This window comes from Heloderma suspectum, chromosome 2 (assembly GCF_057233095.1).
Source record: "Heloderma suspectum isolate Gila_16-S chromosome 2, 16-S_ref, whole genome shotgun sequence".
NCBI classification, from domain to species: Eukaryota; Metazoa; Chordata; class Lepidosauria; order Squamata; family Helodermatidae; genus Heloderma; species Heloderma suspectum.
The window spans coordinates 302,157,458-302,182,276 of NC_139459.1; the positions used below are offsets into that span (position 1 = coordinate 302,157,458).

The following is a 24,819-nucleotide window of genomic DNA, read 5'->3' on the forward strand; positions in this document are numbered from 1 at the left end:
GTAGGAGAGGTTGAAAGAAATGGGGCCCAATCTGTGTTCTGCCAATGTCGATGTATCAGTAGGAGATGTATCAGTGCCAAGAATTGTTATTGCTATAAGTGATAGGAAAGGTACTTGTTTCAAAGCATTGCTACAGGGTCTGGTTCTGGTAAATGAAACCAGCAGCTACCACTGTTTTCTCTGAAGGGAATTACTGAGAGAAAAGGAAAATAATGAATATGGCAAGAGCAGGGTTGATACCACTGTAGCTGTTTTTAGATATATCTTGTCCAGCATCCATCTCCTAAGGCTGTAGAGGACATACTGGGATATAGCATTGGTGGGCTGGGCAGAAACATCCGATACATTAGAACTAGGCATAAGCCTGAGTTAGAGGAGCTCCTGCAATTGGAGTTGGATGGTTCCATGTTGGCAGGGGTGGGGTGCGGGGAGGGACTCTGGTTTCATTTTAAATACTGTTTTTCCCATTCATCAGTAGGAGCTAGGCAAGCATCTTTTCTTTTTCTTGGTCACCTCCATTTTCCAGTAATCATCACTTTTAACCTATAGGGAGTGAAAGGTGAGCAGGGAGAGAAGGGATCGACAGGTTTCCCAGGTGCACGAGGTCCTGGTGGGCAGAAGGTAAGAGGTTATCTCATCATTCATGGCTACACATTCACTGACAGAGGTTCACTGCAGGAATCCTCACCTGCTGGTCCATGTGCCTATAGCAGCCCATCCTGGTGCCACCAAGATCTTACCTTCTTTTCAAGTATCTGCAAGGCACTTTGAGACTTGTGCTTAGCAAGAGTGATGCCATCTTGGGAGTGGCTCATGCATGTGGGGGACGTTAAAAATGACTGATAGAATTGGTAACTTCATCCATCCAAGACGCCCTCTTTTAAGTCTTCATACTTTTGAGAGATTCTCACTGAGACTGGCAAGAGTTTGTGGGTGGGGACCTATTTCAGCCTTCAGTCAACCTTGCTGCTATAAAGCTTTAAATCTGAAGCTGAAATGGTCCACTGTCCCCTACTAGCCTTTGGTCTTTCTTGTATGTGCTTTAACACATGTACAGCTTGAGTTTTGACCTTTGTATTGTGTGTTTTCATACTGTGTGTTTGGCTTTGCCCAGGGAGAAGTTGGTGAGTCAGGAGAGCCAGGAGAGCCGGTGAGGACTTGTCATTAGCTGCTGTTTCTGCCCTTGCTTGTGCAGGACAAAGCCTGGGGGTCACATTATCTTGCCTTCATCTTTATCCCTTCAGGGTCTACCCGGGAAGGATGGTATTCCAGGAACCAGAGGGGAGAAAGGAGACCTGGGACCCAATGGAATGAGAGGCCCAAAGGTACATCATGGCATGTTTCTTTTGTGCACCTCCCTGTGATTTTGAGAGGTGCTCTCAAGTCTCCAGACTAGGATGTAACTTGAACCCCTTCACAAAGCAGAGAGAAGCCAAACCCACTGGCAGAGAGATTTTAAGATACTTCAGAGCTATCAAAGGGGAAATGCAGATTTGCTACCCTTCGGAAGGTTGATGTTGTTTTTAGCTTCATAAAGCCCTCCGTCCCCCTTGAGGCTGTGTGCTTTTTCTCTAGAAAAGGTCTGAGCTTACTGGGTGGCCTTGTGGAACTGACTGCTCTTCAGCCTAGCAGGATTGTTTCAGGCTAAGAATTGCAAAGCAAGGTCTCTGTCCTCTTAATGTTGTTTTTGTTATGCTGTGGTGGTTGTATGTTTTTCTTTCTCTCTTTTGTTCTTGTCACAATTTCTTCTAAAAACCTAATATCTGAATATAAAAGAATTGTAAAGCACCTTGTACATCAAAAAGTACTAAACCATTTGTGAAGATTAATTTGTAGTGTTGTTTTTCTCTTCTTCCTGTTGTAGGGCGACCGAGGAATGAAAGGTGCCTGTGGCCAGGATGGAGATAAGGGGGAGAAGGTGAGTGCCAGCATTTCTCTTGGTTCTCCTTTGCATTATGAGACTGGTGGTGCTCCCATTTAACTGAAAAGGTTTCACAGAGAAAGAGGGCACGTAATGCCTTTAGAACTATTAAGGAGATGAAGCAAACTATTCTTTCAGAAAGGGTCTTCAGTCTCCTCCATGGTGGCAGGAAGGCTCCACATAGCAGGAGGGGTTGAGCAGAGATGTGAGAAGGAATCCTAATCATAGCCTTGCTTGAAGACAGCCTTGTGCCGCTTGGTGGCTGTTTGAGATGCTCTCTGTCATGCTCCTGCTGGAAGACTCTTCGGAGGAGGAAGAGCTGGAGGACCAGGAATCACCTGCCACCAGCAATGCCTAGGATTTGCCAGTAGACCAGGAGGAACCTGGGCCCTCAGGTGGTGACTCCTATTAAGACATCACCTGTGGACGACAAGGACTCTGCCTCAGAGGTGCAGGCAGAGAAAACCCCAAGCCCTCAGGAGAGACGCCACCTAAAAAGACAGGAATTCGGAAGGAGTGCTAGACTGAGCCAGAGGCCTTCTTGTGAGAAAAGGTCTACACTTGCTCACAAGGAGGACCTTTTCAGCTGCCGTCACTAGCAGCTCACCGCTGAGGCTTGGGCATGGCTCTGACAGCCTCTGCATAAAAACAGCAGTGTAAGATTGAGAGAGTTGCTAGAAACAGTGTTGACCAGACCTTCCTGGATCCATTGATTTAGGACTGCTTCTTTGACTGATTCCTCGCATGAGTACTTCTGGACTGAGATTTGACTCTCATTCTGCTTGCTCTTTGTCTGCTGTGATGCCTTGGCACCTTGTTGCCTGTGATGTGGACTGTTGAGACCTTGCCTTTTGCCTCCAACCCTACTATTCTATGATTCTATGATTCATCCCTTGTATTGAGCGTCTTGGAACCCCTTGGAACCTGCAACTGCTATGCTTGGGCTGTCTTCACATGGAGCTTTTATCTTGCAATTGAGATTGCTCCTTCAGGGAAGTTTGCGAGCTCTTTACATGATGCGCCGCCCCCAGGGCATCTCCTTTGTTCTGTTTTTAAATAGATCACAGATAATGAGCTATCATCCTCCCTGAAAAGAGTTGCGAGAAGAGGAGCAAGATCAATGAAAGATAATGGAAGACTCAGATACAGGGGGAAGGGGAGCAGGGAAAGGAAGCTGTTGAAAGAGGGAGTCATTGTGATCCGGCATTTAAAATGGAAGATGAAAGCCCCGTTTAAAATGCAGGATTTTAGGCTGGAGTAGAGATGCCCTTGGACTCTGGAAATGTGACACTCTCTGCTGGCAGTAGCACGGCCAGGATTGAGGGGACCCTCAGTAAGATGCCCTCTGGCATATACACTCCTGGGTGGCAAACAACACCCCCCATTTCACTCCCCCAGCACACTCTTTCCCTGCTAATCCAGTGCAGCACTCTTTCTTACTCTCTGCTGTTCCTCTCCCCCACCTCCTCACCCTGTGCTCACTCTCTCCCCACTAACTCTTTACCCTCCCTTACCAGGCAGACTCCTTGTTTAACCTTTAGAAGAGTTCAGGTACACTGCAGAGTGAAGCTGCAGGCACACCTGGTGTATTTATTTCCCCAGCATGCTTCTGGGCCCATGTGGCCATCTTGAGGCCATCTGGGGAAATGAAGTTGCTGGGCATGACTGCAGTTTCCTATGTAGCATACCTGACCAGTTCTAAAAATGAAAAGAAAAAATAGAAAAGATGTCTCTGCCTGGGGAGATGTGAAGGGGGGAATGGAAATAGCAGTAGGTGGGGCAGGAAGCAATCGGAGTGCCTGTGGTGGTGGGGAGAAGTCATTTGGGGGCCTTCTAAGTTGCCAGTCCCCAGACTTCTGCCTGGTGGTTCAGCCTTGGCAGCACCATTATCTGCTGGGACTAAAATGGCTTCTAAGGATTTTTACTGAGAAGTGTGTTAGAGTCACTTCTCTCTCTCTCACACACACACACACACACACACTTTGCTTACACAAATATACAGTGATACATGGGGGGGAAGCATGTACAGCAATTATATGTGAAGATCACTTGTGTCTTCTTTTGCCAGATATACATTCCTTTGAAACCTGCTGCCGATCTTGACTTCCCAACATGTGAACACCTAGAAAAATAGCTGGTGTGCAGTTTGGGAGTGCCTAGGGCTGCCGCTGAGTTCTGGCTGGTGCTCACATGGAGGCACCATTTGTATGAACCAGCATATTTGAGGTGCTGTGTGAGGGCTGCTAGCTATTGTGAGGCGTCCCATAGACATTGCAGTGTTTGTCACACCTACAGCCAATGTACGCCTACGCAGGGAAAACCTGTGTGGACCCCCCCCCCCCCCGCCGCCAAGACATTGGGAGGCTATGCGTTGGTTCACATGATACAGCCGGCTCATGGTAGTCTATTTAACCCATTGTGCGACCGCCATTTTAATTGTGCAACCCCCAGTTAGAGTGGGATAAAGCTGAACCCGGTCATCATGGCTTATTTGAGGGTTAAACAATCCTCACTTAAGCCCTACTGCAAATCATGGGTTAAGTGAGAGTTGTGTAACCCACGATGAGCCAGCTGTGTTGTGCGAACCAGGTCACTGAGTGTCTGCCTGGACTGTATTTGAGGAGGAAAGGGGATGGCTGATTGCCATGAACAATATGAACTGGGGAAAAGAGGGGCAGAAACACAGACATCTAAGGAGCGAGTTTCCCTGCTGTGCTGCTAAGGCAGGGGTCAAAAAGGAACTGAAGGAGAGAGGTGCTCTTCCTTCCCTTGAGCCAGCCTGAAGGCACAAGGGTTCCCCATTCAAAGGCAGGGGCTAGAATGCTCTCTAAAGCTCTAGATGTTTCCCAGATGCTGCTCTGTGCAGGTGCAGAACCCGTATGTGTGACCACACAGAGACCCTGAAGGACTTGGGAAGTCTGAGTTTTGTCAGACCTCTTAGAGGGAAGCAATCCCTCTGCTGCCAAGCCTGTAGTCAGCTTTTCCTTTGCCTTGTCCTTTTCCACTCAGGCATTTTTCCCCATCTGTTCTAGGGAGAGCCAGGCCTGCTGGGCCGAATGGGACTTGCTGGAAGGAAGGGTGACCCCGTAAGTGTTCCCAGCATATACCAATGAGGAACTCTAGTCAGGCGTATGTTTGGACAGGTCAGCTTACCTTCTACTTTGTTTTCCTAGGGAGAAGTGGGCATGCCTGGAACCCCAGGAATCCCTGGGAAAGAAGGCCTCATAGGACCCAAGGTATGGACTAAGGAACACTCATATGGGAATAAAAGGGAGAGCTAGGCTATGGCCAGACAAGAGATAACAGCTTGGTGATAACTATGTCCCAGTTCCAGTGTTTCTCTGCTTATGTTGACTAGAAAGCTCTGTGCAGTTGCCTTCCTGATTATAGGATGACCAACTGGATTTCATCAATGCTGCTTCCAGAGATACCAATGCTATATTGAGATAATCAATATAAAGGCAGCACGTTGATGGAAGGACACTTCTGTCTTTCCCACTGCTTCTCTGCTATAAAAGAGATTTCTTCCGATTAGGAGAGGCATTGCTATATTGTTTAGAGAGACAGTTCCATCCTGGCCTTTGGAAGAGGTACGGTGTGCCCTCTCTTTTCAATGTGGGATGGTGAGAGTCCAAACAAGCCACCCAGGCAGCAGATTCTTTGATCTATGCCTATGTCTGCAATGCCAGCAATATTTCTGCCTTCATGAAGCTTTTATCTTTTCCAGACCCTGGACGTATAAAGCCAATCTAAAAAGTTCGCTCCATTCATACACTTAATCAAAATGTGATCTTTGTTCATAGGGCGACAGGGGATTTGATGGCCAGCAAGGATCCAAAGGAGACCAGGGAGAAAAGGGTGACCGGGTGCGTTATTCTTTTCTGAATACACTGAAGAGCGGTGAGGTTTGCTGGCTTCAGAAGGGTACAAGCTAGTCCCACACTGCTGAAGAATTTGGTAGCTTCCCCATCTGGCCCTTTTCTGCGGTGTGGCACTCGGTGTGATGCTGTCCTACGTGCTCATGTGCTTCATCTTTTATGGACACGTTGGGCAATTTGGGAATGATAGCTGTGGAAGCTCACTGACTGCTAACTAAGGTTGATAGCACTCCGTTGCTATCAACCTTAGCAAACCAGGGGCTTGCCCAGGGAATTGGAGACCTTGTGCTCATGTTGTGCAACACAAGACAGCGAAGACTGACGTGACAACAAGTTTACAATACCCAGGACAGGAATATCCACAGTTCACCAACGTGGAAGCAAGTTTAGTTCCCTGCTAAAATTCCACAGTTTGCCTTATTCCACCCTTATATCATATGCCTCTGCCTCCAGAAAGATTAAGCAACATCAGTATTTGAGGGTAAGGGATTATTCAGATCCATACCATGGGGGACAAGCTGGAGAATACATACACTTTAACCATCCAAAAAGTAGAAAATAGTCATGGTTCTAAAAGGTGTACTTAGATACACATTTGAATAAATGAACTAAAATCCTTATTCAGACAGATAACAGTCTGTTTCATTTCTAATCAGTGCAGCAGAAATTCATCTAGAAACAGATGAAATATTTATGAGAAAATTATTCTGAATAATCTCAGATTTCCTACTTCAACGTAGTACCAAATTTCGGTATTGTAAAGTATCTGTGTCGATATTTTGGCCTCGGATACTTTGATAACTGATGCTTCCTTTCCATCTTTACTCTTCTAAATTCTTAAAACCTCCTGAACAGACTTGTCTGCTTTTATCCTAGATGCAAACAATTGGGGTTTCTCTAGTTACTAAAGGAAACTATACTAAAATATTTACATTTTTAACTTTATTGTTAACTGTCCAACTACAGTTAGGGGCATTACAACCTGTTACCAAGACCTTTGCATTCATGTAATGAATATGTTGCTTCTCTTTCTGTCAAAAATTACCTAGACCTCTGGTAAACATCTAAGACTAGTGTAGCATACTAAATGAGGACCATATTGTCTGCATATAATATGATGGATGTAATTAATTGAAGAACATGAACAGGACAATAAGACTTGCTCCTTAACTCAGAGTGCTTCCAGACAAGGCTTTTATTGTGCAATTGCCCTGCCTCATTCGTAGAACTTTACCAGGGGGCAGGGGGGTCCAGACACCATTGTCTTTCATTAGTCGCCCTCTCATGTTTTCCCATTGGTTCTTCTGTCTTTTACTCTTACCAGAAAAAAATATGTTAAGGAGGAAAAGACTGAATAGCTCCACAATGCCTTTTGACTGGCAGTGCTAGGAGCTCTCTATCTGGAAGCACCTTCAGAAGCAATGTTATTAACATGAAATGAAAATGAAGAGCAGCCAGAATGCAGCCTTACCTTACACACTATGTAGGAGGCACTGGACTGATTTGCCCTTAACGTCTAAACAAATTCTTAAATTAATATTTGTATATGGCACTCTTACAAAAGAGAACTCCTGTCAATATTACACTGAGAGAACATTTCCCAAAGTTTATTCCTGGGTACCAAATCAAAAACATTTGGAAGGTTGACAACAGCTAAATATAATCTTTGAACAGTCTTCCCCAAATATTTTTGCGAAAGATGTACCAAAATCAAACCATTATCTAAGCAGATTTACCAGTTTGAAAATCAGCCTCCTCCTGCTCTGAAAAGAAAAATAAATTTTGTAGAACCCAATCCTCCGATTGCGAAAGGATATATTTTGCATCAAACTTTGAAACGTAACTGACCTGTGTGCTATAATTTCCTGTGTTAGATCTTTTCTCCACTTCTAATAAGAGAGAATAACAATAGCTGCCTTCCATCCCGTGGGAAGAGCCTTTTTATTGCTTGCTGTAAACAACCTCAATAAAATTGAAATCCTCCAGTCAGCAAATTATTGAAACAATTTTGCAGGAAGAAAATCTTGTTCTTATACTTGGGGCAGCATAGCAGAATATTGAGCCTTTGCAGAAGCAAGGCAATCGGTTTTCTTTGCAGGTGAAACTACTGTGTCAGGATTGTTCCTAATGCTTATCTCTCATTCCTTAGGGTGCTCCAGGCATTATTGGCTCCCCAGGACCCAGGGGCAGTGATGGACCCACAGGGCTCCCTGGGCCTCCTGGCACCATTGGCCCAAAAGGCCCAGAAGGGATTCAGGGGCAGAAGGTAAGGACTGATCACCTGACAGTTTGGCTGTTTCCATCAGAGTCTGCTACCCTGTGCATAGTCACCTGGGAGACATTTTTGTCCCCTCTTGCCTCTTGAAATCACAGCAGATGTTGCTTATGAGTCCCAATAGGGAAACAGTGTGCAATGTACCATAGCAGGTAGTTTTTCTTTTCCCCATTTCCTTCTGCCCTGGGCACAGGCATATGGCAGCCTGCTCTCAAGGTCTATTGTGGCTCTCCCCCTTGGTCCAGCTACTAGTAATAAAGAGAGCATTAGGCTCAAGGCCAGGGCAGGCAGCCTGTGCCCTCCAGATGTGTTGAACTACAACTCCCATAGTCTCTTGGCATTAGCCATGCTGACTGGGGCTGATGGGAGCTTTAGTCCAAAACATCTGGGGAGCTTCAGGTTGCTTGCCCCTGCTGAGGGCTAAAGGCTGTCCCAGACACTTCTTCAGCATTGCCTTAGTGATGTAACATGTGAATGAAGGAGGAACAATAACAGTCTGTGTCTCTTCCAAAATGGGATAGGCCCCAACCTCTAACCCGTCCTCCCCAACTTACCTCCTTCTCTGTCCTTTTAAAAGGGCTAGATAAGTACTCCCAAGCTTGAATGGTACAACAGGAAGTGCTCAGTCTTGACAGAAATAAACAACACAGTGAGATAGTTATGAGGCCACAAAATAGCCCTGGAGGGGGATGCTGCACATCGATGGTGATGACACAGGCATCATCCAGTGGGTATCTGTGGCATCTGTAGAGGCAACAAAGAGCCTTGTGGCACCCTAAAGACTAACAAATATCCCAGGGCGTAAGCTTTTGTGGACCAGAGCCCGCTTCCTCTGATTCTCCATCTTGACAAGATTGTTTCGGTGTGTTTGATTTCCCATTGCAGGGTGAAAGAGGGCCCCCAGGAGAGTCAGTTGTAGGAGCCCGAGGAGTCCCAGGTGTGTCAGGAGAAAGAGGAGAGCAGGTTTGTAAACATCTTCCTAACCATCTTTGGTGTAGCTTAGCTGCCAGGATGCTTTGCGTGCCTTGGAGTTAAGTCGGGATGGGCATCAGTTCTGATTTGGCATTCAGTCAGATTTACCAGATTATTTTCCCAAACATGCACACGCCATCCTGTTTGTTATTGTGGAGTTTGATCTCTTCAGCTACGTTTCCCAGGGACCTCACTGTTGAAGTGAGGAAATTCCATTTGAATGGAAGCTAATTGCAGCTTCTCCTAAAGCTGGAGCTGTTATTTTATGTTATGTTATTAAGAAATGTTTTTGTTACTTCGTTGCACATCTTCTTGAGCTCCCAGTTTCTACACAGGAAAGCTATTCAGAAATGCTTGGACAATGTGTAGGTAGATAATTGAAAATCAAGTCTTTAGTAAAAGGCGAAAGATGTATATGATCTGAAGAGAAACCAGAGTAATGGAATTTCTAAACAAGTACTGTTAACTGCTTGTGTGTAGCTTTCATGATCTAGGCTAACTCAGAAGAAATGATTTTATACTTATTTCTTTACCTTTATGTATTCTCTTTTTATTTTTTCTCTTTATGTTTCTTCTATTTTATATTTTAAAATAGACAAAATTTCTAGTATAAAAAATATTATTGACTGTTGAAGATTCATCTTAAGTTTTATTATTATACAATACTATATTCTTTCTTTTTGATTACTATTATTATTATTACTAATATTCAGGCTTTTGGGAATGAAGTGTAGAACTGTTGTGTTGATATAAAAGATTGTTTTACTAAATTGTAAGATTGTATAATAGATACAGTTTTTTAAAATAGAATACCATTGGAGGTTGGGAGATGTTGGAGTTTAAATTTAATTCTTAAGGGATGGAGAGGGGGAGAGAGGGAGGAAGGGGAAAGAACTTGTTCCTTTTTTCTTGACGTCCTTTCTTCCTCTCCCTTTTTTCCCCTTTCTTTCTTCTCTGATTATGATGTCTTAACTAAAATATTGTATGGATGAGAATTGAAGTATTGAGTAGGTTGTTGGCAATTTTGGTAGTGTTTATAAAGATAAAATAAATAAAAATATATTCAAAAGAAAAAAAGAATATCAAGTCTTAAGCGAGTCACATTTCTGTCCCCTAGCCATTAAGCTGGGATTAAGGGTCTCTAAGTGATGGCAGTGTAGTTAGTGGGGTCCCAGTGTACAAGTTTCCCAGGAATCCTGGCTGGGGGTGGAGGCAGAGGTGGAGAAGAAGGAGCCACAGGTTGAGCAGGCCAGCGCTGGATAGAATGGGATGAAGAAACAAAAACAATGAAGAGTCCTGTGGCGTCTTACAGACTGACTAATTCGTTATGACATAAGCTTGCGTGGACCACAGCTCACTTCATCAAATGCAGGATCTGTAGGGGAACTGAGAGCCAGTGGGGGCCATAGGAGAAGGAGGTGGGAGTGGGGGAATTGGCCTCAAGGAGGCAGTTAGAAAGAGGAAAACATTTGGGGCGAGGGGAGGAAAGTGATGGGGCATGATGGGCTCTGTGGCTGTGGGCCAGGTGAAGTTTCTGCATGAGGCTCTGAGCCACAGCCTCCTTGGCCATCCTTACTGTCTCTATGATACCTAAGTAACGTGCACCTCATTTGCACCCATCAGCATCCAGTGCCTTCTCTAGGTTTATAGTGTAGAGCTTCCTGAAACTGAGTGTATTTCTCAGCTCAGAATGTTCCTGTCTTCTGTTAACTGACTTACTGACTTCTCTGTTTTTTGATAGGGAAATCCAGGGCTCGATGGCCCCAGAGGAGAGAAAGGAATGCCTGGCATGACGGTGAGGAGGGGGGAAGACCCTTTCAGCCCTCTGGCATGAAGTTCTGAATCAAAACCGTGACATAGGATGGGGCTTTGCATATATATCAGCCAAAGACAGATGGTGCCATTGTTTGTATTCCTTTTAGCAAGAAAGCATTCGGGTCAGTCAAGCACTCTTGTCCTGGTTTTTCACGCTGCAGGCTTTTAGCATGCTCCCCTGCACTCTTTCCCATTTGATTAGACCCTTGAGATGGAACATTTAGGTGAGGGAGGTTTCACCAGTTTCTCCCTGCATGTATCTTGCATGGGAGAATCGCAACAGTGAGATGGACCCATCATGCTTTGCATTGGCTTTTCTGCAGGAAGAAGAGGTCCGACTGTTCGTCAGGCAGGAGATGAGTCAGCACTGTGGTAAGGCTCCACCCACCGCTAACCTCTGATCCCTTGTGCCTCCATCCTGCTATTTTCCCCCCTGGAGTAACTTTCCCAAGCCTGGTGCCCTCCAGATATGTTGGACCTCAACTCCCATAATTCCCAGCCAGCATGTCCATGCAGGGAGTTCTAATCGCACATGGGGGATCCAGTCACAGACCTTGCATGTAACTTGTAGTTTGGCCTTCGATGCCTGAGAGCAGAGACTCCAGACCTGGGTGCCTGGATGAATTAATCACCTCTCCATTTCTCATTTCAGCTTGTGGAGGACAGTTCTCCCCTCCTGAACGACGTGAGTATTTTTGGTTACCATTAGCTGCCTTCCTCTCTGCAGCAGCACCCATAATCCCAGCCAGTGGTAAAGACCAGCATCCAGCACATCATTGATACATGAATCCAATTTGTACTCCCAGATATACAGAACTGCTGGAAAATTGTCAGGAATATCAGAATTGATGTTGGGATGAGGAAGGTAACAAATGCACTGAAGGCTTATTAATTCCTGTGCAATAGCTAAAGTGATGAGTTCATGGGAACCATGGCATACTAATCCCTGGTTTGTTTTGTTTTTAGTATCACTTATTTAGAATAAAAGCCCACCCTCTCAGATGTACGTTCAGAGACAGTTTTTAAAAAAATCATCTCATTTAGCATCACAACAACCCTGTGAAGTAGGTATTTTACAAATAGGGAACAGAAACTGGGTGCCAATGTCTCAAGGACAAGCTAGATTTTTGGCAGAGACCCAGGTCCCCATGAATATTTTAAAAGTGATAGAATCATGATTCTGAGGAGAGAAGTCACAGGCAGGGCCAGCTTCAAGGCTAGGCATGGCCGGGCACCTGCCAAGGGCCCACACCCCAGCAGGGGCCCACTGACAAGACCCCCTGGAGTTGCTCCTCCTCTTCACCACTGCAACCAGCTTATTCACCTGCCTCTCCCTCTGGCCCAGGCAGCAGTGGTGGTGAGAAGGAGGAGCAGCAGATGCCCCTGCCATCTTGCTCGCTGGCGCTCTCTGCCTGTCCAGTAAGCAAGTGGAAGCAGTGATGAGAAAGGGGATGAGGAGCAAGGGCAGCCAGTGACATTGGTGGTGAGGGAAGGGGCCCATTGAGAGTGCCTTGCCTAAGGGCCCTCAAAAACCTGGAGCCAGCACTGGTAGTAGGCAGGGGGAGGGCACTTAACTCATACTGTGCCAACCACTTTTCCCCTGCACTCCCTCCAGACATGGCAAACATGCATGCAGGAGAAAAGTGGCTGGGAGACAGGAATACAGGGGGAAGTGGCAGGTAAGGGAAGCTTAAGCATGCCTCCCTTACCCACTGCTTCTTTCCTCCAACTCTTCCATCTCCCCACCAGCTCTGCTTTTTAGATGTTTGGAAGAGACTCATGTTTCCATCCGGGTCTGCTGCTGGATGTATAGTTTTGGCCTCTGTGAGCTCACAGCTGAGCCGGGTTTCAGTTCTTCATTTCCCAGGTTGAAATGCAAGACTCCATCCATTGGATCACACTGATTTCCATACTTGGATGGAAAACAGCAAAACGGGTGTACGTTGCAGGCATTATTAATTGTTCTCAAAGTAGAAGAGTGGATGTGGGTGGGGGAGATGCATGCAAGGAGCAAAAGAAGACTTTTCAGTGGCAATCAAGATCCCACAGATGATCAAGAAGGCAGAGAGAGCCAGAAAATACCCAGAAAATACCCAGGGACGTGTCGGCTGGAAGTAAAGGGTGTTTTTAAAAGTTAACTCCAGATAGCAGGAAGCATCAATCAACCATCTGTGCTCAGGGGCCTGTGGTCAGAACTGGATTGCCAAAGGTATAGGAAGGGTTGACAGGGCTTCTCAGTGTTGATGCTTACTGTTATGTTTGAGCATGAAATCAGCCTTTATCCAAACCGCTAGCGACAAATGCTGCATACCTGGGAGCATCAGGTGCTGTGCTTATTTGTCTCCCTGACATCAGCTTTCCATTGGTGCTTGACTAGTAGCTTCCCATGCTTTGTTGTGTATTGCTGAAATGTTGATCCACCCGAATGAGCCAGCATCCAAGAGCACTCTGTGTACCCTGTCCCAGCAAGATCGGGATAACATTCATCCGTGCAGACTGGTCTGCACCTCCTGCCACTAAGGGTGGGAATATTTTACCTACTTACTTACTTACTTACAATATTTATATACCGCTCCACATCAGAAGATTTCGGAGCAGTGAACAATAAAGATAAAAGAATAAAACACCAGGTTAAAACATGTTTTTAAAAGAAAAAGACAAATTCCAATAATGTCGAATTTAACAAACATCTGGCTGAAACAGAAATGGCATTGGCCTGGGGTGATGTAAAGAAAAGGTGTTTGTCCATCACAGTCCAAATGGCCCATCACGCAAAACCTTATTTCGGGATTATCTCTTCCCTGTCTATCTATTTCATGCCTGACTTTTGTGGAAGAGGGCAACGTGAGTGTGGCTCTTGAACCTTGTCTGGTGGCCTGTCTGTGTTTATTGTCTTGAGGTGGGGAACGAGCAGTGTGCTAGTTATTCTTGCGTGCTTGTTGATGTTTGCATTGTGACCTTGCCCCTCCCAGGTCTCCTCCCCAACTATCCATCCACCCAACCGTTCCCGTCTGTTAATGCTCAAATAGTCCCTGTGCTTAAGTTGTCCCACACTGAGGAAGAGGAAGGTGAGTCTTGCCTCTTCATGTTTTCTTGTGCGCAGCATCGTCTCTGTTAGCATGCATAGAATTTCAGCCATCACCCTCTGTATTATCACTTCGCTTTATAACACCAGTTGTAGGGAATGTGCAAGCTGCTTAAGAAGCAGTATTTAGCAATATACTTGCCTATTTGAGTGCAGGACGATTTCTGCCTAAGGCTAATGTATGATGAGCATAATGAAACAAGGAGGTCTCAAGGTATTTTGGCACCCTAGGCAAGGTAGAATTGTTTCTCCACTCCCACCCACTACTAATACTACCCTATTAGTTCCTGAACAGAAATGTGGTAGGTCTTTAACCATTCCACTGCCTTCATTGACTGTGCACACACCAAGTTAGCGAACTGATTGCTTCTGCTCGCTACATATCACACTTGGGGAAATATTGTGATTTAAAACGGCACACGGCTGAAGCCTGGACTGGCCAGTGCAGTACTTTCCTTTACTGCATGCCAAGCCTTGCCCAGCCAGTATTTCTTCTGCCTGCCTGGGGGTTATTTGATGTCCTGGGTTTCTTGGCACACTAGGCAACCGCCCACAAGAACTGGCCGTACAATGAATTTAAAATGATGAGTCTTGTGGGTACCTTCAAAACTAACAAATTGATTTCAGGATATAGTTTTGTGGACCAGAGTCCTCTTCACCAGATGTCTGAAGTGGTCTTCTTACTTTATGCATCTAACAACTTAGGAGGAATTAGCTTCAGATCTCTGATGAAGTGGGCTCTAGCCGGAAAAAGATTATGCCAAAATAATTTGTTAAAGACCAATAGGTCATTAGTTAAAGACTAAAGATCCCATAAGGCCTTTTGCTGCTTGGGCTAAAACAGATAGACATAGCTGGAATTAATGAAATTACATTTATAGTTGTCGTGAGGCCCCAAATACAGGCAAGACTTTATTGGAGTGACAGGCCATCCTTCACATTAGCAACCAGAATAACAAGGCCTAACAAGTGAACGACTGTTGGTTACTGAGCATGCTAGGTATGAAGTGACCCAAAGGTACCCTTTGCTGGAAAGCTGACATTTGATCCCCCAAGCTACATAAAGTTGCACATGCCTCTATGCTGTGGTGCTTGTCTTTAGGCAAGGGACCTATATGGCACAGATTAGCAAGAGTTTATGGAACCATATGTGCTTCCGGCTTTGCATATTGAATAACACCAGTGCACCAGCTGCAACATGCTGTCAGTTAGTAAAAGTGGCACTTTAATCAGCCACATTCTAGGACTGAGTAATCCTGCTCAGGTACATGAGGCCTACCCATTTGCTGCTGCTGTTGTTCCTTCCTTGCTATCTAGCCCTCCTCATTCTTGGAGTCCTTCTGAACCAGCCATTCCTGTTTTGTAGGGGGCCAGGCCCGAAAAATAGTGAACATAGATGTCCCTGAGTATGAGTACATCTACACAGAGGAGGACTATGAAGAGAGCCTGGGAGCAGACGGGACAGAGAGCCCTGTGCTGAGGGATGGTGAGCTCTATCAGTCTGCCAAGCGTGTTTGAAGGAAGTCGGCGGGGGAGGGGGGACACACACGTGCCAGCAACCCCTTGGGTGTGGGTAGAAACAAGCTGGGTCGCTGGGTTCCTATTCAGACCCACTGGAAATGATTAATAAAAATATATTAGTTTGGAGACTATTTGGGGACTTGCGTGAAATGACCAATTGGGTTTCTATCCACCTCTCCATAGACAGATATTTCTTTTTAAAGCGCTGCCATTACCAGTGCTGCATTCTCCATCGTGACCACAAGTTGGCAGCCTTGGCAAAGAAGTTAAAAAAGAGAAAAAAGTTAGATGGAGGCACTGCTTTTCTCACCTTAGGAAAAATGCTGTTTGACAGACGTAGAGCCTGATGACCTTCCTCACATTCTTGTCTTCTAATAAAAACCGTGTGGGTTGGATCCAGATTTAGTCATGCTTATGGTAAACCCACTGAAATCAACAGGACAGAAGTTAGTCGTGACTAACAATTTCGTTTTATTTCAATGGGTTTACTCTAAGCATGACTAAGTCTGGATCCAACCCAGTGTCTGTGGTGCAACAATAAAGCAGAAACCACAAGTAAGCAAAGAAACTTCCATGACATGATTTGAGGATTGAAATAAACCCTCTGATATTCTACTTTGGAACCAGTAAACGTTGTTCACATTGATTACTGTTGTCCCCAGCAGCTGAAATAAATCTTGTCCCTGCTGGGTTGGTAGATAGTAAATGTAACATTAAAATTTAAATGTTACGCTAGTTATCCCTTGAGCTGGCATCTTGCTGACCAGGGTTTTCAAACAGAAGAGGAGAACGTGAGATGGATTAATGACATGTTCCGGGAGCTTGTTGAATTCCTATCTCATTAAAAGTAGGCAGCCAATCATAGGCTGTCACCAGGAGGGGACTTATTCTGTTGCTCCTATCTTTCCTTTTCTTGTAAGCTTCAAGGATTTTTTTTTACTTTGCAAACTGTATCCGTAAAACACAAGGTCCAGTTTTGCAGCTTTTAAACTTGCATCAGAAAGGGCATGTGGATGAGATAATGACCAGAGTTCACCTTTCCCTTTTGTTCCATTATCCATATGGAACAGGTGGTTCTACAGTGCAATCCCTCTGTTCTTCACTGTCCTGCCCCAGAAATAAATTCTGGGCCTTATCTGAAGCCACGTTCTGTGTATAAGCCATTCTATTCCTTCTTTTCATTGTGGGGGTGATTGGGAAAAAGATAGATACAGACACTAGAAGCTTCTCCTAGGGCCGTGACTTCTTAAACCAGTACTCTGCTCCCTGTTTGTAGAAGTAAGCCCAAGGGCAGCTCCCAAGCATGGACAGCAAAAGAGAGCTCCTTCTGAGGAAGGTAAGCAGCAGATCTGCCATGTGGCCTTTCTCTCAAAGGAACCGTTGTCTCCTTTCCTTCCATCCTCTTGGAATTCAGATCCATTCATTCCTCCTGCTTCTGAGATTATGAATAATAAAGCAGATTATCTAGACCAGACTTCCTCAACCAGGTGCCTCCCTGACTACAGCTCTCATACCCTTGACCAGGGGGGCTGGAGCTGATGGGCATTGTATTCCAAAACATCTGCAGGTCACCAGGTTGGGGAAGGCTGATCTAGGCCAAGATCAGGAACATATGCCTTGTGAGACGTATGTGCTTTGCCAGGGCTTTTCTCATGACCTGTGCTATTGCCATCTGGGCAAGCTGTTCCAGGGGAAAAGGTGGTGGGAATTTGAGCAGATTGAATATGGCTTTCTCCCATTCTAATCCTTGGGCAGTATTCTTAGTAGAGTTGGCATTTGCTGGCAGGGCCAGTCCTCTGACTACTTTTAGAAGAGGCTTTCAATCTGATGGTGGTAGACAGGCATGACTTTCAGAGGGCATTTTGCTTGAACTTGTGGAGAGAAAAACAGTTGCATGCATCCCTAGCTGCATTTCTTCAGTATCATCCCTGGTCCCCACAACTGTTGGCCACATCCTTCTCAATGTGGATGAGTAAACAACACCCTTGTGATGTGGCAAAAACTTATAAAAAAAAAAAGCTGTAGATTGAAAACATGAAGGCAAAGATCTTGCATCTGTAACCAGCCATATTTTTCTGAAGAATTCCCTCCCCATGCCCAAAACATCTTAAGTTGCAAGTATCAAGAACTCAAATACAACTAAGGGACAACTAAAATGTGTCAACCAAGGGCCATATGGCCAACTTTCTAGAAGCAACCTTATGAATTGGATCAGACAGCAGCTGCTCAGACTAACAAGACCCAACTTGCAAGGCAGTAGGAATCCAGATAGCATCATGGTGCACCAAGACCTGATGTTAGCCTCCACATTATAAGACCTTAATGTCCCAACAATACTTTTAGCATGAGAGATGCACACCACTTCAAAAAGGGCATATGCATCATCCCGTCTATTTCATGCCATACTGGAGATGGCAGTCGAGTGATTTTGTATATCCAGAGCAAATTTTACCAACCAACTGCCATCTTGCTGTGTGTTCTCCTTAATACACGTCAGGAAACACTCACCAAATCACCGCGTGATGGTCCAGCGATAGTTTGATCTAGCAGAAGTGGTGAGTCTATAATTGTGCACTTAGAACTAATTCCCACAATCAGTAAACATGTTGAGGCTTACTGTGTTTCACATTATAAACTCCACCAAAAGCCAAACTCCCTTGAGTGAAGCAATCCTCTTTTTCTCTTAAGAAGAAAAGGCTAACGTGGAAACAATATGCCATTGCTTTTTCACACAAATGAGCAAATTGTGATGGCTGCAGTTTAAGAATAAGGATCGTCCCTCTACACTAATTTTTAATTATTTATTATTTATTTATTAAATTTCTTAATCCCCCTCCTGGCTGGTCACCTGGCCACTCTGGGCGATGTACAGCAGTTCAAACAGTCTAAAACGGTAAAATTAAACATTAAAATATCATTTTCTAAAAATACCCTAACCCACCCCAAATGCCTGCCCGAACAACCGCGTTTCCAATGCGTGGTGGAAGTTCATTAAAGAGGGGGCATGGCGGAGTTCCCTAGGGAGGGAGTTCCACAGAGTGGGGGCCACCACAGAGAAGGCCCTCTCCCTCGTCCTCACCAGCCTAGCTGTCCTGGCTGTTGGGACAGAGAGAAGACCATCCAAGGCTGATCTTGTTGAGCGGCCTGTCTGGCGTTGCTGGAGGCGCTCCTCGAGACAGGCATACATAAGGGTCTTCAGACTTAACTCAGAAGCTATCAGGCAACCTCTAATGCTGACAGTGCTGAGTACTAATCTTTAGGCTTAAGTACTTGAATGACAATATATCTAAGTGTACTCTTCTGATATGTTAACTACCAACCCTCTGTGCCTCCTTTCCATCCTACTCTTGCATTGTCTTACAGTGAAGTCTGGGGCAGGTCTGGGACGCTAGAGAAGATGTGCAGTGCTTTCTGTTGAGGTTCTGTGCTAAGTGTACCACCTGAGAGAGGATGCTTAAGCCCTTAGAAGAAGCTATGGTATAGCTTTGTTTCATTCTTCCCCCTTCCAGCTGAGCTGTGCACCTTGCCCCTGGATGAGGGAGACTGCAGCAAATACACACTAAGGTGGTACTATAACAAAAAAGTATCCGAGTGTCGGCCCTTCATCTACAGTGGTTGCAGAGGGAATCTCAACCGCTTCAACTCCAAGGAGGACTGCGAGCTCCAGTGCAAGCCACAGGCAGATACAGGTAAGAGCTGGCAAAGGGGCACCAGGTTCTTATTTCTCTTTGGGTTGGATCCAGCATCATGATACTATGAGCGGAGGCTACTGCTTGCAGAATGGGACCTCTGCATCCTCTCCCTGTGCAAGGAGGCTTGTGCTATCGCAATGCTGGATCTTTAGGTGTCTGAATATTGTTGTTTCCAATAATGTTTTTATTTTATTTTTGGGGCAGGTGGCAGCACATTGGATAGGAACAGAAGTGTATAAACTCTGAAGTGGGTTTCCTGTTCTGGGAGAACTGGAGAACTGACCAAAAGAAGCGGCCCAGCTTTTGAGGCTCCCAACCCATACTTAACCTGCACAAGGTCTTAGATGCGCACACACAGTGCATTTGGTCTGAGACTCACCTTGCTGCCATTTCTGCTGCCTGCAGCACTGTTGTCTGTGTGTGTGTATGTGCGTGCGTGCGTGCATGGTTGTCTGTCTGTGTGCGTGCGCATGTATGTGGGCTGCTTCAGCTGGACCAGAGAAATGGTGCTACTCTTTACAAAAAAAGTATTTTTGTTGCTCTTGATTTATTTTATAAATTGAGGTGAAATTTTTATCAAATGAAAAACATGTGCATAACCTCTTTTATATGTAATATAAAAAAAGGAAAGACATATTTTTAATTAGAGCTCTCTTAACTTATTTGATGCTGGCCAACTGACGACACATGGAATGTATTATAGCCAGACCAAACTGATTCTCTCTGCAACTTGCTTTAATTCGGGCTTTTAGGTCTGTGAATTTTTTCTCTTATGACGGACAGGCAGGAAACCAGCCTGCCTGTCCCGCCCAGACTGTTCTGGGGAGCTAAAATGCCCTTTCATTAACAAGCACCACTATGACTGTGAGGACACAGAAGCCCCAGGACTTACTGCCACAGCCAGAGTTCTGCCACTGCCCTGCAGAGCTGATTCCTGTGGCTTCCCAACAAAGCCCCCATTCCAATCCCTTGTCACTCTTTGTTGCTTATGAAATTAGGCTTTAGGAGTACAGCCATTTGCCAAGCCTGTGGATCTCTCAAGAATAAGAACTTGTCACTTGGCAAGAACTAACAAGTTAATAATTCTCACTGAGTGTTTGTAAAGGACATAACGAGGAGGAAGAATCTTCTACATAAGCAGCTCCTCTCTCTCTCTCTCTCTCTCTCTCTCTCTCTCTCTCTCTCTCCCCCCCCTCTCCTCCCCCCCCTTCTCTCTTGGAGTCTTCCAATGCCCACACGATAGCACTGCCTCCTTCATTTTTCAACTCTAGGCACAAGTCATAGTAGTTTTCTGTCTGATGTGCAGAACCATTGCATGAAGCAAAACTTGCTGGCAAGGCTGGCAAAGTCCAGTCTTGGAGAAACCTCTAGAGATGCTCCGAATCTCCATGAAAAAGTAGTTTTAAACATGGGATGTGGGTGACCAGATACCAACAGGAATGGAGGTTCCCTTTAGCTGTTGTGGCTAATAGCCATTGATAGACTTATCCTCTGTGAATTTGTTTTACCCTTTATTAAATTCATCTAAGCTAGTGGCCATCACTACATCCAGTGGCAATGAATTCCATATGTTGTGCTGTGTTGTGGGAAATGCTTCCTTTTTCTGTTCTAAACCTACTCTCAAATAATTTCATAGTATTCTGTAATAATACTAGTAATCTTATAATTGTCTGTCATGTTCCCCTTTGAACATCATTTTTTGAAACTCAGTAGTACCAAATGCTTTAGCCTTTCCTGATAGATAAGGCTCTTCAATCCCGTGATCATTTTTATTCTTTTCCATACCTTTTCTAGTGCAATGATACCCCTTTTGAGATGGGGCAACCAGAACTGTAAACAGCTTTTCAAATCTAACTGCACTATAGATTTATATAAAAGCATGATGAAATGGGCAGTTTTATTTTCCATTTCTTTCCTAGTAATTCCTAACATTGAACTTGCTTTTTTTCACCACTGCTACACGTCGAGTCAACATTTTGAGTGACCCATTCCCTAGGGAGTTACAGCCGGTTCAGATCCCTTGAAAAGTGAGAGGGGTTTTTCTTTTTTGCCGCAGTGTGTACCGCTTTACAATTTACTTACATTGAATCTCATTTTTTATTTTGTTGACCATTGACTCAGTTTGAAGAGGTTCTTCTGGTGTTCTTCACAGTCTGCTTGGGACTTCACCATACTGACTAATTTGATGTCATCTGCGAACTTGACTACCTCACAGCTCATCCCAGACTCCAGATCGTTTATGAATAAGTTAAATAAAGAGACAGTCACAGCACAGAATTTTGTGGTACCCCTCTCCTTAACTTCCCTCCATAGTAAAAACTGTCCAATTATTCCTGCTTTCTTCTTCCTGTTCTTTTAACCAGTTGTTGGTCCATAAGAAAGCCTGCCTTTTTATCTCATGACTGCTAAGTTTATTTAGGAGTTTGGGATGAGTAACATTGTTAAAGAATTCTAAAAGGTTGGTGAGGCATCCTTCTAAAAGACTGCTGAAAGAGCAACCAGGCCTTAGGGGAAAACAGCCTCCTATGTAAATAATTACTCCTCAAAAAAGAAATTCATTTGATGAAGTTTCACCTTAATCTGAACAGTAAGCAATTGTCTCCAATAAATAATAGCATATTGGGGAACACTACACAAAAATCAGAGCATGTTTTATTTTGTATGGGTGGATTCTGAATGAAACACTCATTTTAATGGCCTTTTTTTTTAACCTGCTGAACCATATTATGGAAATCATCAGTGAAATGCTGAGAATGGTGCTATGCTGCTGTTACGTTGCTACCACTACAGGGCATTTTTAAAAGCTTTGCAATTATGTGTGTTTCAACTCTGTTTTTCTGTTTTCACCCTTTCTCTCAACACCTAAGCTACATACAGACATATGGCCTGTGTGCTGCTGTGGACATATAAAGGCATAAATGAGAAAAGGTGTGAGTAGTATCTGGTGCACTTACAATCATCCTTTGGTATTCCCATAGCGAGGTAAGCAGCATTCACAGCCCATCAGTGTACTCTGGACTAAATAGGTTATGGATTGTTGCCTTTGCAGGATGTTTATTAAACACCTCAACCTTAAACAATCTTCTTAATTGTAAAACATGCCTAACTAATGGACAGTGGTCTTAATTCCTATTGAATTTCAACAATACCTGTGACAAATCTATAGCAGTGGTCAAACTCAGTGGTGCCTTACAGTGATACTTTATTAGTTAAAACCTAATTTTCTTCTCAAACTCTCTTAAGAGGTCTGCAGAGCATCGTGTGTGATACCACCAAACTCTAATGCTGTTTGCTTAGCTATGGCAAGATGCCTGAATCCCAGCCCTTCCCCGGTCCATGAAAAGGTGCTGCATGCCTTTTGTATTTCTGTGGTGCATAAGCAAATATAATCAAATGTAAAGATGTCCTCCTAAAATCAGAGAAGCAGAACACCTCTAGCACAGAAAGCTTAAACCAAAAACTGTGACCCTGGTGATAATTCAGTCCTGGATCTGCAGGCAGTTTTGCACTGTGTCATCTGGAGGTGTTCATTCTGAAACTTCCTGTCTGGAGTCAGTTGACTGGATTACATGAGTTTATCTGTCTGGGCCTGGGGTTGGACAAGAAGGTTTGGACTGGATAACCTTGGGTCCTTTCCAGCTTTGGGAATCTTTGAACAAAAGGGAAAATCACTATCATTGATTTGGAAAATGATTCCATTTCCAAAGCGATGATAAAGAATGACATTTCAATTATAACGCTTTGGTGGCACATGATGCTAATTCAGGCACCTTCATTTTGTTGTAACTATAAATCAGCTGTGTGCTATTTACTGTTTATTGCCTCCCTCTTGTAATAGACATGAACATATCAATCATTTTAACTTCAGATGGTGGGGCTTGAACCTGTGATTTTTTGCATAAAAAACATGGCCTCTGCTATTGCGCTGTAGCTCCTGTAGCCATGTTTAGTCTCTAGTACAAATAACAAAGAATCCCATGGCCCCTTAAAGGCTAACAAAGTTATTGCAGCATAACCTTTCATAGATTGTATGAATGGATCTCACCACTCATTCAAGTTATCAAAAAGCAACAATTCCATCCTGCATTGCCTTGATTGATGAACTCCAAGGAGAAACTCAGCATGGCCCTTGACTTTTGTCTGCTGCCCAGTGGGCCCATTGTGGCTAAACAGCATCATCCCCCTTGGTGTACATATGATGCTTGCTGCCATCACTATATTATTCCCAAGATACGGAATGTAGATCTAGATGCAGAAATACTGTTGTCTCTTCTCTTTGTAAGATGCCTCTAATTATGATGTATGGTGCAAAAATCCAAACATGATAAACAAATAAAAGTTTGTGGTACCTCATTCAATCAAGTGTGTTTATCAGCTGTTTTGGTAGAACCTGTCACATATCTTCTCACCTGTCTATAAGCCCACATGACTTCAGATGTCATCCAAAGGTAGATCTGAAGATTTGGGTTGCTGAGAAATACTGGGTGGGGAAGAGAACCACTTCTTTGTATTCCCATCCACATTGCCCAGCATCCAGAGTCCACATTCACTTTTCCCTCTGCCTTGTGATGGAAACCTGGTTGACATTCTACCAGCATCAGTGACTTTCAGAACGAGCTGGAATCTGATAGCTGCAAAGTTGATGTATCCACATCGTTATTTGTCCTATTTGAAGCTGGCATCAAATGGGGTTATCCTGTTTTGTCTTCCCTGTGCGAGAGCAATTAAGCTGCAACTTAGGGATATGAATCTCTGGCACAATTCCAGCTCTCCATCCTACATCACACTGGCCCAGTCATTGTGAGTTTCACTAGCCTTATCCATCATAGTTTCACGTGCACTGTAACACTCAGTTCCTGAAGCCTAAATTTTATCCTTAGTTGTTCATATGGCAGTAGGCCTGTTCCAATTGATAAATGCCATCTTGATTCCCTGCTTTTTTTTTCTTCTTTTTTTTTATTTATACCCCATCTTTCTACCATGGAAATGCTGCTCAAGGCGACTGAGCATGATAAAAACCAAGATTTAAAATAAAAACTATGGAGGGAGCAATCCTATGGCTGCTAGTCAGTGGCTAGATGGCTGTAGGATATGTGGTTTTCCGGGTACTGACCTCGGAGCCTGTGCTCCTGTGCTTCCCCCCCTTCCATGCTGCCTCACAGGAACAGCCCCGTGCTTGGAAGAGGAGCGTGGAGCAGCCAAAATGGGGCATTCCTGAGGGCGTTCCGGGGCAGGGAAGGCAGAAATGCCAGTGTGACACATCCTATGTGTGGTCCGGCAGCCTCCTGCCCCACTCCCCCTACCTGCAGCTAAACAGCCAAATAATTGCAAATGCAGGGCAGTTGAAGCGCAGAGGGAATGATCCCCTCTGTGCTTCTCCTGCCCTGTACTGGATAGGCGGTTGCCTATCCCCATAGGATTGCGCTCTAAAACAATCATAAAACAAATGCATTAAAGGCACAACAATAAAATAATTTCTCCCTCCCAGTTACGGCTGTGGATAGCAGAGAACAGGAAGTCGTCACTGGCATTTACACTGCTATCACTGAAGGCCAAAACAGCCATGAATCTGGGAAAGAAACAGTGGAATCAGCACTAAGGAGTGGCAGCTCATGTTCTCCCTCTACCAGTTGTCATGATGAGGGATCAACTGAACCTCC

General features: G+C 44.6%; 1 protein-coding gene across 1 annotated transcript in view; it reads left to right on the forward strand.

Moving 5' to 3' along the window:
- The window catches only part of COL7A1 (collagen type VII alpha 1 chain), a 159,004-nt gene extending 135,494 nt beyond the window's left edge, over nucleotides 1-23,510 (forward strand). The window contains exons 105-121 of the mRNA XM_084832478.1: nucleotides 550-621; nucleotides 1,115-1,150; nucleotides 1,245-1,325; nucleotides 1,865-1,918; nucleotides 4,954-5,007; nucleotides 5,095-5,157; nucleotides 5,725-5,787; nucleotides 7,949-8,065; nucleotides 8,960-9,037; nucleotides 10,788-10,841; nucleotides 11,185-11,233; nucleotides 11,514-11,546; nucleotides 13,834-13,929; nucleotides 15,313-15,432; nucleotides 16,744-16,803; nucleotides 18,977-19,156; nucleotides 19,364-23,510. Of these exons, the coding sequence (XP_084688604.1) occupies nucleotides 550-621; nucleotides 1,115-1,150; nucleotides 1,245-1,325; nucleotides 1,865-1,918; nucleotides 4,954-5,007; nucleotides 5,095-5,157; nucleotides 5,725-5,787; nucleotides 7,949-8,065; nucleotides 8,960-9,037; nucleotides 10,788-10,841; nucleotides 11,185-11,233; nucleotides 11,514-11,546; nucleotides 13,834-13,929; nucleotides 15,313-15,432; nucleotides 16,744-16,803; nucleotides 18,977-19,156; nucleotides 19,364-19,398 (1,245 nt within the window). The 3' untranslated portion in view covers nucleotides 19,399-23,510. The remainder of the gene's footprint in view (nucleotides 1-549; nucleotides 622-1,114; nucleotides 1,151-1,244; nucleotides 1,326-1,864; nucleotides 1,919-4,953; nucleotides 5,008-5,094; nucleotides 5,158-5,724; nucleotides 5,788-7,948; nucleotides 8,066-8,959; nucleotides 9,038-10,787; nucleotides 10,842-11,184; nucleotides 11,234-11,513; nucleotides 11,547-13,833; nucleotides 13,930-15,312; nucleotides 15,433-16,743; nucleotides 16,804-18,976; nucleotides 19,157-19,363) is intronic.
- The last annotated feature ends 1,309 nt before the right edge of the window (nucleotides 23,511-24,819 follow it).